This window comes from Azolla caroliniana, unplaced genomic scaffold (assembly GCF_043228905.1).
Source record: "Azolla caroliniana isolate FFs.n. ecotype wild unplaced genomic scaffold, voAzoCaro1.0.p SCAF_137, whole genome shotgun sequence".
NCBI lineage: Eukaryota > Viridiplantae > Streptophyta > Polypodiopsida > Salviniales > Salviniaceae > Azolla > Azolla caroliniana.
In genome coordinates, this window is record NW_028230572.1 from 52,922 (window position 1) to 68,994 (window position 16,073).

The window sequence follows — 16,073 nt, forward strand, 5'->3', positions numbered from 1 at the left end:
CTCTCTCTCTCTGTGTGTTAAAGCCATTATTACACATGAAGACGGTGAATAAAGGGTAAATATATGTATTCCCCCATCAACACCCCCAAAGTCTCCCCCTCGTCATCATCGGTTCGTTCGGTCCGGTCCGGCCTAGGGCCGGGTCGGGTCGGTTCAAGTCTCGTCCAATCACTCGCTCGTCTCTCTCACACCATCCATCATTCATTCGTTGAACGAGTCCGACACATGTCTCCCTCTCACACACATACATCATCCTCCCCCCCCCCCCCCCCAAGACCCTAAACACCCCAAAGTCTCTCCTTGTCATCGGTTCGGTCCGGCCTAGGTCGGGTCAGTTCAAGTCTCGTCCGATCACTCACTCATCTCTCTCACACCATCCATCATTCATTCATTGAACGAGTCCAATCACATGTCTCCCTCTCACACACATACATCCCCCCCACCCCATTCATTCACACTCGTCTGTATCCCCAAGCCTCAACTCCTCGATTATATTTCATCTGTCCTTTAATTTCGTATTTTTGAAAACCCTCGAGAGAAGGGGAGGCGGGGCGAAAGGAAAAGCATGATCACGTTTTTTTTCTTCACTACATATGTCATCGCATGCTCCCTTTCGTTACACTTTTCATTGGGTGATGAGAGTTGCATCCACACGACACCTTCTTTTTATAAATAGACGAACGTGTCTGTCTGATTCAAATGTGTCATGTACCGATCAATTCCTCTATCCTACACCATTTTCTAGGATTAATTTTCAAACGCAAAGTCTACAATTGGATCCATATCTGTACTTTTGATTGCTTAACTATCGTTGGATTCTCATTAGATTTGTGAAATGATATAAACTTTTGTTCATCCCAAAAAAAGATTTCTCTCATCGCAGCCCATTCTTATTAGGTAGAGGAAAATGCTTCTTTTTTTCCACCTTCGGCCCCACCATTTTCGTGCAAACATATTGGTTAAGAATGACAGAAAAACCTCTCTGATGAAAAAGATGTCACTTTTTGCTTTGATTTGCTGTTTATGTGGAGACCAGAGTTTTAAACATAAAAGGGTCAAATATTTGTGTGAAAAGCAAAACATACTTCTATGAAAAAGGCTAAAAAGTGTGGGGCATGAGAGTAGAAGAAAATGTGAATAGAGAGCAGATGTGTAAAGAGACATAGACTATGTCTGCATAATGATTGATCGTGGAAAGCCTAAAAAGCAATCAACTTTCTAACTGTGATGTGAAAGGAGCCTTAATCTATGTTGTCATCATGGTACATCATGCAAAAGGTTTAAACTATGCCAATATCATGGTAGATCATGGTTATGTTATAAATCCCAATTGCATCCTTTCCTTTAATAAAATGTAAAACACCTTACCATGAATCGTGTTCACAAAGTATACTTCTTGCATCGCCTCCCCACATCTCTCTTGAGTACATATTTGCATTGAGCCAATGTTACAGTTCACTTAAATAAACGAGATGAGAATGTTCTTTGTTATGTGTTTATCAAAACCCAAGATCCTCACCAATTTGCCATGAAAACTTTCCTAGTGATATTTCCCTAGTTTCACAACCTTCATAATGACTTTCAAGTGGTACTTTACGTCTCAATTTGAAACATGCAATTGTATCTCTTGTTTGCCCATGCAAGTTATCTTCTTAGATTTTAGAGAGAACCTTGCATTTCAATAGTATAAATCTCGAGGGACTATAGTAGTTGCAACTTGCGGCTTATTGATATGGTTTGTCTTACTTGCAAGTTTTTCATGACCCCCCTAATGTGAAATGACTAACACATTAAATGAGAAGTGCCAAAGAAGGAAAGATGGAATCTATCTTGTAGCTTCCCTAACTACCTATTAAAATTTTATCTTCCAAATCCAATAAACGTGTGGTTGAGTATAAACGGCCCATCATAGTAATTGTACTCGTAATTCTGTTTTCAATGGGAGAATAACAAAATTTTAATCTACGCTCGATTGAAAGGTATTGTGGCCAACAAACAACAATAGTCGGCTTATGAAATCACATATATTGTTGATGTCATGATGCATGTGGTGGACCAAAATTTGACCAATCTTGAAGAAACTAGGTACACATTTGAAATCTAGATCAATCACCTAATGGGATCCATGTTATTAAGTCGTGAAAATCCAGTGTATGCGTTTGGATATACACAAGTACGAATTTGGCCTGGATTTTCTAATGTAATAAAGTGAAATATTCATATAAAACAAAAACCCACCAATGAAACAATTGAACACATTTTTACATTAGATATAGAGATATTACATTATGGATCATGAATTATCTCATTGTCATAGATAATCATACAATTGACAAGTACATATATTCTTCATAGTTTAGAGATAGAAGTTATGATTATGATAAGTTAGCATGTCAAAATATTTGATATGAAATGTTATTTGAGAGCGAACATATGTGTAAGTTTCCATTCCAATTTCTATATTATTTTTCCATAAAGTTATTATTCAGAATATATGTCAACCTTGTAAGGAGCGTGACTTTTTTTTCCCAAAGAAAAGGAGCGTGACTTATTCGTTTGGTTCTTCAAAAATAAGGGGGAATACAATTACTCTTGGATCTTGGAAGTTTCTTGGTTATGTATTATAATAGTTCAAAAAGAGTGGTTGTGTTTCTAGGACATATGCACCTCCACATTTATTGTTGTTGGCATAGCGACCGGTTTTTGGAGAAAATATTGGCATATAAACTCTTATCACAATGATCACACCCCTTTATAGAAAAATTTAAAAAACGTTATAATGCCATTGAGACTATCACAAATGTTGACTATTATGACAAGCAAAAAATCAACAAGAAACTGCAATGTGATTCCTAGTTTTATGCATGTTCCAATATTGTTGGGGTAGAAATCAACAAATTCCCACAACAAAGGGAAGTTGTCATTGAGAGAAATTGAAGGAGCAAGATAGCACTAGTGGCATGCATTCAATCCTCTATAATAAATTCTATCAATGTACAATTTAATGTGTATGTAGCTACACTATGAAGGGTTTGCATGTGTACATCAACAATGTATCACAACAAAGAGAAGCATATAGGTAAATATGTAGAGAAATTGAAGAAATAAGATAAAATGAGTGTCATGGCATCAACCCTTGATAAAAATTCATATCCATTTGCAAATTTAACATGTATGTATATGACCTATAAAGGTTTTTCACGTATTTAAGTATACAAGGGTGATTAAGTGACAGACAATGTGTGCTTCAGTGAGTGACGAAGATGACATTAACAAACCTATCGAATAGAATCTATGCAAACAAATTGGACTACACAACAAAGATATACACTATAGTAAAGAATCGTAACATGATTATAGCTTAGGAATTATTTAATGGAGATGCACATTGCAAACACATGTGCAACATTTTATGTATTTGTGTGTTGGGAAACACATATATTTGCATCTCCACTATATCTATTATCATCCCTAAGCTTAACCGACCTCAAATCTCCAAAGTATGGTTGTCAGGCCTACCAAATCACTCAACTAATGCATTAACCTCTCAACCACCCCCTTCGTGTCCTATTGTTTTGCACACCAACCACATTGCATGCTCGTTTCCTCTTTATCCCAAAACTTGCATGAACATAAATCAAAGAAATACATATTTCTTGGACATGTTGAGGAATGTGAAATGGGCCATCTCTCATGTGATTTAAAACCACATTAGGTTGTTTTAAGTAATGATGTGTTCTTTAATGCAAAGTCAAAGCACGAAATGCCTTGTACAGAATGGGAGAGGATAAGGTTTTATTCTTGAGTGTACCAATAATCATGACGAGAATGTACAAAGATGTAATGGAAACCATGATGAGAATGTAAGAGGTCAAATGTTTAGGTACATATAAAGTGGGTTAATGCCTTGATGTGGAGTCTCATTTTGTGTTTCTTTATCTCTTGAAAATTAATTGCAAACAATCCATGGATATTTATTGATGACTGAGTGTAGAGAAAACTCTTGTTACAAGGACCCAGTTTGCACTATGATAACCGCAAGTGGAAGCGAGTGTCATGCAATCTTAGATGGATATTCTCAATGCCCATCTATAAAATTTGATAACTAATGGAAGGAGTTTTTTTGGGAAAAAATAAAATCTTAGATGGATGCGTAATGGTAAATGGTAAATAAAATAAGAGACTTGGTTACTTTGTTAAACAAAATGAACAAACTAGCATTTAAATAATTTACAATATGAAGCTCGTTCTCAATGATAGGAAATCAATGTACAAGACACATGTTGTTACCAAAGGGTTTAAACAAACCAAACATGTCAAGTTTGATGAGATTTTTTCGCTTGTTGCGAAGTCATAGGTTTAGACATATATGACAAGTTATGGGCATTTTGTGAGGCATCATGAGTTTACATATTGTTGTACTCTAAGTATGGGCATATGTGATTGTAATTATTCTTATCATTGTAATTATGTGTTGTAAATTATTATACACATGCCAACTCATATGAGCAACATGGCTTTCATGCATCATACGTTAACACGTGTGCACCAAGTGGTGATCACACACGCATCCATCATATGCACTCTCACACACATGCAACCACACATCACATGCACTCTTATCTGAATGCCTATTTAAGAAGAAGGATCGAAATATCAAGATGAAATGGAAATTAATTTATATTCCAATTGATCGAGTTAGCTCATTGTGAGAAGTTTTCATCTCTCAATATTGAAGTTGAGCGTTTGAGTCGGAGTACGATGGAGATAAGATGTCATCTTTATGATGGAATATTGTAACTTTGGTAAATAAAATAGTGTATTCTTAATTAAACTAAAACATGATACTTGTATCATATACTTTCTCAATTCTAATTCTTTAATCCTATGCTATCTCTTTATCTTTGTATGTACTACTCTCTCTCCCTTTCTTTTACGACCTCTCCTCGTTCATAACTGTAGTGGTTCGATGCACTGAGTACGAACTTTGCGACAATGTGGTTCCTAGATGATGGCGAGAGTTGACGCTTTGTGAGCCAATGCTGGTTTTGTTTCCAAAACTTCACAAATGTTTATAGTATGCTCATCATGGCAAGGAGAAGCCAAAATCATCCACTCGAGGGAAATATAAGTATATGTGAACTTTTCAAGTAGGTGGATTGAATGTGCTTGTAGCATGTACCTTTGGCTCTCTATATCTATCGGAATCAATTATGTTTTGTCAAGGTCAATGGATATTATCCTTGTTGTGGCAAGGACCAACACTAAATTGAACCGAAGACAACAGTGGAAAGTTTGTATGCAAAGTACCTTACTTGTGCATGTTTACGTACTACATCGACAATGATGATCAACATTATTTTCCAAGCTACTTGTTACATGCATACCCATATTTAATCACGATATACGTATTCCATAGTTATCTTTAATCTTATGATGAGTACGCGTAATCTTAAATGTAACGAGGATATGAGTTCGGTAATACAATTCTACGATGTGAGATAAATTATTATGTGCGTTATCACCTGACCGTTTCATATAAAGTGTAAACACGCTAAGACATAGGGTTTTTGACTATATAAGAAGGCCAACTACCTTCTTGTCAAGGAGAATTGACTTATGTTGAGACCATGTTAGTGTGGATATCCCTCTCTCCTTTCTTTGGTCTATAAATCCTTATGCTTTGCTTAAATAAATAGTTAGAGTTTAATACTATCATGCATAAACTCTATCCGTGACAAGACTATTACGAGCAAAGGAAGTGCATCAACTTCCAAGATGAAGAGTTTGGCTACATCAACATGAACAAAAAATGGAGTGGATGTGAGGTCACGTTAACTTATTAATCACCGCGACTACATTTTAAGTCCATGAAGACAATCAATAGTTTTGTGCAAGTTGGGTGAGAGGTAACACAATATTCTAATTTCTAATATTTCGTAATGGGCTTCGTTGTAGAACTTTCAAAGCCCGAGAAACATTGCACATCCAAAATCAAACACAATGTATGTTTGTCGGTCAATAACTATTTGAGCCGCAATTTAATTTATAGAAAACCCATTTAGAATAGACATCCTTGAAAATCTACGGTCATTGTGGTTAAACTTGTACTTCCTCAATTTAACATAGAGGTTAATCATAGTCCAACAATCGTTGTAGAACTTGATGAACACAAACATAATGCTCTTAAGTTTTTGAATAAATCATCTAAATAAATTACCATAAAGTTCTATTGGAAGTATCACAAAACGTTACTTGCCATATAATGAGAAATTGTAAGTGTATTTATGAGATTGGAAGACATAATTGTATGCTTAAAATGTCCATATTAAATCTGAAAACGATCATTCATTCATTCCTTGGATTAATACAAACAAGGTTATATGCACCTAGAATATATATTCTCACCAAGTAACTGGCTCCATTAAGACACTCCAAAATACTTGAGATACACAACAAAATATTGTTCAATCCTCAATAATCCATAACCCAACAAAGGAAACCATCAATTTTTTTAACATAAAAAAGGATGCACTAAGTAGGGATCTAGAATGTCAAATAATTCCATTTGTGAAATTTCATCAATAACAAGGCAAATCTCCATTATTATTATTTGGTTAAACTTGCAGAAATTGGCATGTGGGGTGAACAATGATATCGTATGTAGGGTTTTATATTGCGTTGAAAATGCAAACAACAAGAAATAATATTTCACAAACAACAAGAATAAGAACTACAATGGCAAATCAATAGGTTGGTTAATAACACATAGACCATGGACTCAAAACCTTCTGAAGCAAACAAATATGTATGTGAGCATGCTCATTTTTTACAACGTGTCTTAGCAATTAGAGATGAATTGTAGTCAACACCTATCGATAATTTGTTTGCATAAAGCATCTGAAGTTGGAAATTCCATTGTGACATCTAAATTATAAAATAAAGGATAAGGGATAAAGGTGAGATCTAGCTTTTGTTTGGCTTGAACTTTTGATAAAAGAGCTTACATGAGCTTTTTTGTTATTAATCAAGGGACTTAGATTATTTTAGCCTAAACATCCTCAAATTGACCAATTACCTACGACCTTGTCTATGCACAAACAACACGAACCAAGCGATGAGTGCGTGGAGAAGACTCATGAAAAAGACGATAATTTAGCATGACACCATAGATTATGAAAGTATACATCAATTACACTAGAAGAATTAAGACACAAAAACTAGATGAGGGTGAGTTATTTTACGACATTTAATTACACTTTATTGCTCTTTTTCATTATATAGTTACTTATGTTTCTTGGTAGGTCACAATCTTACCATTCAACTTTAATGACCTATTAATTGGGTTGCGGGCTAATGGCCATGACCATACAAAGGTAGTCTTACAACCTATTCAAGCATTCTTGCTTTCGTATTTTACATTATGGGCCGTTGATGATTTCAAACCTATCTAAAGTGCAAAACAACAATGGGAAAATGGATCCACACAACCCAGATAAGAAGATCGTTATAGCTAAGTGGGGTGTGTTTGTGATGATGTTTACAATATTAAATGCACCACATACATCGAAGGGGATAGATGTAGAGATATTTTGATTAATGATTTGACCGATTTCATGAAGGTATTTGTGGACGAATTCAATGCACGAGAATCAGACGAGATACGTTCATGTCACACGAAGTTAGTTGTGTAGCACTCACTATATGGAGAGACCAACACCCGAAAGGCCAATTATGTGGTTGGGGAAAAACACTACTTGGACATGTGGTGTCCAATACGATACAAATGTTGTTGTGCATGGACTAGGGACTACACTCGCCCACGAATGAGAACCAACAAACCGTTTCGAACAACCACACAATTTTGTGGAATGTTAACATCTTCATCCTTTGTCACTGGTGGGCATCTTTCATGGGGCAATGGATACATGTTCTTTTGTTCATATGAGAGCACCCAATGTCTTGTCTGTTTTCTGGCTAACTCATACACACACACACACACACACATTATGATATATACATATACATACATACATAGATACATACATAGATACATACATACATACATACATACATACATACATACACTCTGCTCACAGTAATAATCACAGCAGCAGAAGCAGAACAAAGAAGAAGAAGAAGAAGAAGAAAAAAGAAGAAGAAGAAGAAGAAGAAGAAGAAGAAGAAGAGAGGCATGGCTGTCCTTCCGACGAACCCCTCCACCTCCACATACTCCTTGCAGTCGCGCGCCGCTTCCTCTTCTCCCACGCCGCTTCTCGTCTCCCCTCAAGGCCTCCGCGGAGATGGCCGACATCTACACGAGTGCAGGCCTGCCTGTAATATGTCTTCCCTCCCCTGCTCTTCTGCTCAGAGAGAGAGAGAGAGAGAGAGAGAGAGAGAGAGAGAGAGAGAGAGAGAGAGAGAGAGAGAGAGAGAGAATATATATATATATATATATATATATATATATATATATATTCATGTGGACAGGCGCGTTTTCCCTTCATCCATGCCTTGATTTCCTTTTTGATGAAATGCAGTTTTCAGAACCGGAGCTGTTAATGCTGCAGCAGGCTCTGCATATGCTGAATTCGGTCAAACAAAAGTCATTGTATCAGTGTGAGTGAGTTGCTATATTCTAGGTTAGATGATGGTAACATGGCATTTCTGGGATTGCCTACATATGATAGGACACTGAAAGAGGAAATAAACCACAGATCTGGTTGACATTGAGCACAGGTTTGGGCCAAGAGAAAGCAAGAAAGCGGAGTCTTACAGTGATGTAGGCCGTCTAAATTGCCATGTGAGTTTCGGGTCATTTGCTGGTCCTGTTCGTGGAAGAGCCGGTCAGGTAGCAGCGTCTCTTTCGAGCTCATTGATATTCCACAGGGGAGTCATGGGACACAACCAATGACTCAATGTCTTTATTTGATAGGGTGTAGAGGAGAAAGAGTATTCACACATGTTGCTGAAAGCTTTGGAGGGCTCCGTTGCATTGCATACTTTCCCAAAGACAACTGTGGATGTTTTTGCATTTGTTTTGCAGTCTGGTGGAGGTAAACAAAATGTTGTTTTTGTGTCATAAGTTATGCGTTGTTGTTCTTGTATCATAAAATATGCATAGTTGTGTAATTTTTGGCGTAAATTGTGATTAGTTTGTTTGAGTTTCGGCCTCTGACAATCAGTGGTATACACTGCCAGCTAGTACCATTCTATTATTCCATTCGATTTTTGATCTATGTAACAAGTAGTGGATTGTGCACATAATACCCTCTCTCTTTGATTAACTAGTTTAACAAGTCTCCTAAAGGTCGAAAACATGCAATCTCATATGCTGCTGCTGTGCAGAAACCAAGTCTGTGAAGGGTGGGCGTATGCTGTATTTCTGTTTTTTTAACCTTAAATAATGTTGTGAATGCAGGAGACTTATCCGTTGTGATATCCTGTGCATCGCTAGCACTTGCTGACGCAGGCATCATGATGTATGACTTGGTGTCTGCTGTGTCCTTGGTAAGTTCATAGTTTATTTGTTCAGTTTTAGAGGCCAAGCTTGATCTACCATGAGTTACTGCTGTACAACATGTGTATGTAATCAAGAACAGAACATCTTAGCAAACTGTGCATTTTGTTGATTTTTTCAGTAACTTGCATGCCATACGGGATCAATATTTATGGAATTTGTTGCATACCATAGTTGTTTAAAAATGTGTATTTTATATTTAGAGTACGTTTTAGTGTATTCAACACGTATTCTATGTTTTAGAGATGCCGTTTAAAAATGTTTCACTTTTTCTTCGTATTCCAAAATATTTAAAAAAAATGAAAGTCTTGTAAAAAACAATCATTAGATGCATTGAAACTATAAGAGTATTTAAGGTAATCTATGTATGCTATGTGTTCTACACTTATTCGGTGTATTTTAGCTTTAGAATATATCCTAAGTATTTAAAAAAAGGTAGAAATACTTTTAGAATATGTAGCATAGATATCATACGCGTATTGTATGCTAAGTATTCTACAGCAATGCTACATACATAGCTCTCTTTCCAAAAAATTCTGGTAATTTAGTTGTATGTGTAATACATCAAAGTTCTGAGTCATGACATCAATTGCAGAGTTGTTTTGAGAAAAAGTTTCTACTTGATCCGTCTTCGGAAGAGGAAAACAATCAGGATGGAAGTTTACAGCTAGCATGCATGACATCGCGGAATGAGATCACACAACTGTCATTGTCTGGAGATTACCCTCAAACTAAGATTTCTGAGGTATAGTGGCTATTCTGAAGTGATGGATTTCTTTTATACCATATTTGTGTCAACATAGCACCAACTGCGAAGCATGTGCTTGACAACTTATCTATTCTTGCCTTTTTTGAGCAATAGAAGTACTTTGCTAGAATAATGTGTGTGAAGGTTTAATCATATTTAGACATACTATATTAGAGATATGAATAAATGTGAGACTCTCACATTGGATGTTTATAGATGTAGCAGAACAGAATACTTTTCTCAGATCTCATATAACATTGTACACTCATGGTTTAGTGTGCCAAAAGTTACAGCCATAACACAGGGAGAGGATATGAGAGTGGGCAGGGCTGAGAGACATAATACCCATGGTGAAGAAAAAGAGAAGACTGGGAGATCTAAGGATGAGAGCTGCTGAGAAACAAGGAAATGTCATAGGAAACAAGGAAATGTCATAGGCAATAGGATGTGCCTTATGTAATGAATAACTAGAGCGTGTACTGCCATCCCCTCTGGTGGAAAATATCTGGAATGTTGCAATGATACAACTTGCCAAAGAAGAAGCCCTTTCAACCAGTGGGTGTCCCCAACTATACCGTGTTGTGTATAAGAAAGGAATGCATTATGTGGATGGTTTCTTTTTGAGCCTGATAAATTCTTAATCTATCTTCAATACTCCATAGACTACTTGATGTTCACTATTGCAAGCATTTTTTCAACCCCATAAGTTCATAATGTGTTTGAAATGTTTCCACAACTATGCCTGCAATCCGAAGGTTAGGGGGCTCAAGCTTTGTCAGTAGATTATCATGTTATGACAATGTTTTAAGACATGTTGCTGAAAGCATATATAGCTGATACAATGTAGTCTGGTCCCTCCCGTGCAGAAAGGTTCCTACCAAAACCAATGACCTGCCCTAATGGAACTGTCACTATGATGTGTTACTCCAATATACTTGATTTACCTAAGTATCAAATGCATGAGAAGCTGGGTAAAAATTCAACCCCAGTGGCATATGTAAGGAAAAAACAGAGATGTCAAGTTTTACTGGATTCCATTTTTGAGTTAAACTTTGTTTTACTCTTAAATAAAATGTTATTCCAGCATCCAAACTGACAAATTTCTGCATCTGATGCCAATATTTGGATTAAAATGAGGTTTCATCTTTTGTGTCCTTTGCAGAAGCTAGAATAAATTCTACTCATATATGTTATTTTTGGTTAATGGTACGAATAATCATATGTTTCTGACTTTCTGTTTTTGTTAATGAGGCACAAGTTTTATTTACACTTTTTGGTTACTTTCAGGCTCTAAATCTATGTCTTGTTGCGTGTGGTAAATTGGCTGAACTAATGCGAGAAACCTTAAGAGAATCATCAATCGATGATTAAGTATGATGGGAAGCGTAAGGATAATCAGTGAGAGGGATCTGTTATGGTTTCTGAGAAGTGTATGGCAGCTTATCAAAAAGAAAGCTTTCAATAGGCCCTAAAGCTGAATTCAGCAAAACAAGTGTGCTGAGTGTGGTCGGAAGGAGGATGGTTGTGGCCTCTGCTTTAGTTGATGTGGAGTGTACACATGGGATTGTGTATACAAGCACTTTCTTGCACATTCAACCACTTAGTTTCCCGCATCTTGAAAAGGTTTCATCAGCACATGAGTTGATAATTTTGGGGATCCACATTTTTGGCACCTGCTTTCTTTGAAATATCGGTAAATAAGATGGCAAGAAATTAGCTATCTATAAGTGTTATTTCTTGACATACATTTGATTGACGGAATTAATTTTAGCATTGGTTTCTGAAATAACTGGCTTCTGGTTCCATTTGAACACAAACCCAAGATCAATGTCAGCGTCAATGATGAGTTCATCTTAATGGAGATAAGATGGAAGCTTACAAGACATCATTTGGCTCATGCAACCATGCTGTAATACTTTTCAATAATGTAGATTTTAATTTCAGACGTACATCATTTAGGAAATGATAAACTTTCGTAAGTGGTGATGGGATGGACAGTTTGCCAATTCTTATGTGGAAATGTACGAGTACACCATTAAGTTTCCCTTTGTGATTGTAGTTCTGTTGATGGAAGATTTGAATGCTATGTTCAAATCTTTGTATCAAACTCAGTACTAGCGATACAATTTGAGATGATGTGGCACTGGAAAATTTGTTATGTTTAGATGGAAATCAGTAAATAGCCATGACCTACCCTTGGCTTGATGCTAAAACTTTAAGGTTTGATAATTGATGAATGTTGTGAACTTTGCTGAGCCTCTGCCCACAAAGGACAAGCTTGCTCTTGTGCACACGGACATGAGACTTTCGAACAAAGTTTGATATTTCCTCATCTCTCTGTTCTTTTGCTTCTACTCTTCATCATCTTGATTCTTAAGGTTGATCCTCTTTAATGTGGATATTGACTCACAATCCATCACAAATGCCTTCCAAATTAAGTGGAATATGTAGTTGAGGTTATGAACATATTTGTGTCCCAAACCTGAAATCTATCTTCAACTTGAACCTCAAACATCGTAACCACTTTGTCCATACACAAACAACATAGGAATCATTATGTACCTGCATTTTGGTTTGACATAGAAGAGAAGGTATGTTAGACATAATCTTTCACGAGTTCATCCATTTGTGTACTAAGTAGGCCTTCAATGTTGGAAGAAGTCCATATTGAGCTTTTGGCAACCTCAAGTCGTATATTTAAAAATTGGCAAGGTCAAATATTCATGGTTCTCCACAAATACCTCAGCAAGTTGTCCATTTAGAAACGTGAGCTTAATAAAATAGTATATTGGCTTTGTCCAAACCTACAACATTACTAGGAACGACCCAAATAGTTTTGACTATTGTATTTAGAGGAATGGGTTCATCCATCTGTGTACTAGGCACACATTCGATGTTGCAAGAAGTCCAATAAGACGACATTATTGTAGCATGCCCTTTATTATGAGATAGGTCGAAACTACTTGGAGCTAGGCATACAAATTGGTATTCATGATTGATTCCTAATAGCTGAGTTTAGCTATGAGGGGGAAAGGATATGACCAATTGGCATTTATCTCCAAATGATGCCATTCAACCTAGTGACCTTTGGCAATGCTTGTATACTAATCTCCATGTTGGAAGATCTTTTTTTTTACATTGAACCTCAATAAATAGTATAACAAAAGCACAAAAAAGAAGGGCTAGGGAGTTCTTGGCTTTTGAAGTTCTTAAATATGATGTGCAACGCCAAAAATGTGGCTTAGAAACATAGATAGAAATTTGAACTAGAGAACGGAAGAAACATATCCCTGAATTTTGTCACAAGGTTATTACAAATTTGTAAATGAAATATGCATGTTGGGTTATATAGTTTATCACTTGATTAAGGTGAGCAAATCGATCTCTATCGAGACAAGGGTTACAATTGCTAAGTTATCTATGTTGTTTGTGGAGAAGGGGCAAAAGCCTGCAAATATACTGCTTATGGAGTTCCTAAGCTTATGCAACCGTTTAGGTATGATGTTTTTGAAAATTGGATTGCACTTAGATTTCCAAGAATTCAATTTGATAGCAAATCTAGACAATCTAACTAGGAACTTGAAACAATGCTTCGACCTATGGCAATTGTCACAACAACCAAATTTAGAGGATTATATTCTCCCATTGGAATTCACCCATTATAGTGCTATGTTGTGGGTTTAAATCATTGCATGCTTTAATAAATGTATCATTATTGAGTATGGTTATGTTGAAGAGGGTCAGTATATGGTGAACCAATAAAGCTCTAAGCTATTTTGAAATATGCAACAACAACACATTTTCTTGTATGCTGAAAAGTTTGTAGCATGATTCGATCTATAAACAAGGGAAGAGACAAATCTTGGCAATGCATTACTTTTATATATTCTAAATGTGGTTTATTTGTGAGGGGAAGGAAGCAAAGCTAAAACTTATTTCAAGAGGATGCAATGTGATCACTTCTCGCCAAATACAATCACCTCCATTTGCATATTCAAGGCTTGTTCAAGCACAATGGGGCTTTACATAGAGGAAAAACACAGAAAGTGCTCAAGGGGTTTCTGGTTCAGGTTGTGGCTTTTAAGAATGCACTAATTTCAGGATATTACCAGTATAGATTTGGCCATGCAACATTGAATCTTTTTGAACAAATGCAACATGATGGTCTTTCTCTGGATGTAATCACCTTTGTAAGTTTGCTAAAGGCATGTGGTAGTCTAGGAGTGGTTGATAGGCATAGAAAATCACAATGAAATCATGAGTAAGAGGTTGTTAGAAGACAATATTGAGCTTGGAAATGCTTTGGTGAACATGTATGCTATATGTGGCAAGCTTGAAAAAGCACAAAAAACAATCAATGATATTTTAGTTCGAGATGTGGTCTCTTGGAATGCTTTGATATCGGGATATGCTGAAAAGGGTCATGTTGAAAAAGCACTAGATTCTTTAAAGAAAATGTAACTCGAGGGTCAAATCTTGCCGGATGTGGTACAATGTTGTTAATGTTGGCATTTGTTGAACAATAATTGAGGCCCGCGAGCTTTTTGATGAATTATTATTGTTGATTGGAGATGTAGTACAAGGGGCTGCCATGTTATTGGGCTATATTGAGCATGATAAGAATGAGGATGCTATATAAATTTATCCTCAAATGCTTGTGCAAGGTTTCCTCTTACCAAATATGATAACATTTTCTGCTATGTTGAAAGCATGTGGCAACAAGGGAGAATGGGTTGTACGTACCAAAATGAAATTAGATTTTGTGATGGATGGAGGAATTGCGGTATAGATTGACTTCAATAGTTGCACAATCTCTATGGAAAGCATAGTGTTGTAGCGGATGTACCTTTTTTAAAACTAATGGAAGGATATTTTGTTTTGAAAAAAATTTAAAAAATATCATTATTGACCTCGCCCTTGTGTTAATAATTGTTTGTGATAATATGGAGAAGGCTATGCAATCATGCTATCATCCATGAATAAGGAACAATATGAAAAGTGCAATTTGGAAAAATGTGTTTTAGTCATGGGAACTTGTTATAAAAGGCTAAACATGTGAAATTCTTGAATTTATGTTTTAGTCGATTGAATCCAGATACATTAGGGTTGAGCAAACTGCAATGATAACTTATAGCCAACAAGTCGTTGTATACTTACATGATTGGAAGCATTGGCTCACCTTACTTTAAACTTGCCTAACTTAAACACTTTAATGTTATGTTATATCCTCAAGATTATGAGTTGAAGTCCTTACTAAGTTTCCTGTTAACTTTATTATATTGCTACTATGATTTTTGTTTTTTTGTCATTCATAGAACACTATTTTGCTCCAAATATATGGTTTTTCAATTCACTTGCCGGAGTTCCAAGCGCTGAAAAATAATATTATTGCATTGCGGCAATGTTGGCAACACGAATCGGAGCAAAAGCAAAACTCTCGCCCATACCTAATGAAATTCACGTTATGAAAGCCATATAATTGAGAGAAGAGGGTGCAATCATGTGTGCAATATTACAAATTTACATGTGTTGGTGGATGTGGGACCGGATAGATAGGATGGCTATGGTAGAGAGAGAGAGAGAGAGAGAGAGAGAGAGATTTTGGGAGTGCCTTCATTATGTCAAAAAGTGGGACCAAGGTAGGGAGTTTTTTGATGAAACGACTCAGTCGTGAAGTAATATTCGAGAATATTCGGAGAGGCATCGGGGCCCGTAAGGGTAATGAGAGGAGTGAAATGTTTGGACTGGTGCAATCAAGGTGTGGGGCGTGATGCCGATGTGACGATGTAGAGGGATGGGATGAGG

At 36.4% G+C, this 16,073-nt stretch overlaps 1 protein-coding gene across 1 annotated transcript; it reads left to right on the forward strand.

The window, feature by feature from the left end:
• The first annotated feature begins 8,119 nt into the window (after positions 1 to 8,119).
• Positions 8,120 to 12,217, forward strand: LOC147849062 (exosome complex component RRP41-like). The gene is made up of 7 exons (XM_087337833.1): positions 8,120 to 8,336; positions 8,541 to 8,619; positions 8,740 to 8,851; positions 8,936 to 9,056; positions 9,422 to 9,510; positions 10,116 to 10,265; positions 11,556 to 12,217. Exons 1-7 carry the CDS (start codon positions 8,195 to 8,197, stop codon positions 11,637 to 11,639), a joined length of 777 nt encoding a protein of 258 aa, XP_087193959.1. The 5' UTR covers positions 8,120 to 8,194; the 3' UTR covers positions 11,640 to 12,217.
• Positions 12,218 to 16,073: the final 3,856 nt, after the last annotated feature.

Coding starts and splice junctions, on each gene's coding strand:
- LOC147849062 (XM_087337833.1), top strand. CDS start 8,195: ATGGCTGTCCTTCCGACGAACCCCTCCACCTCCACATACTCCTTGCAG. Junction 8,337..8,540: donor ACACGAGTGCAGGCCTGCCT/GTAATATGTCTT, acceptor GATGAAATGCAG/TTTTCAGAACCGGAGCTGTT. Junction 10,266..11,555: donor CTCAAACTAAGATTTCTGAG/GTATAGTGGCTA, acceptor GGTTACTTTCAG/GCTCTAAATCTATGTCTTGT.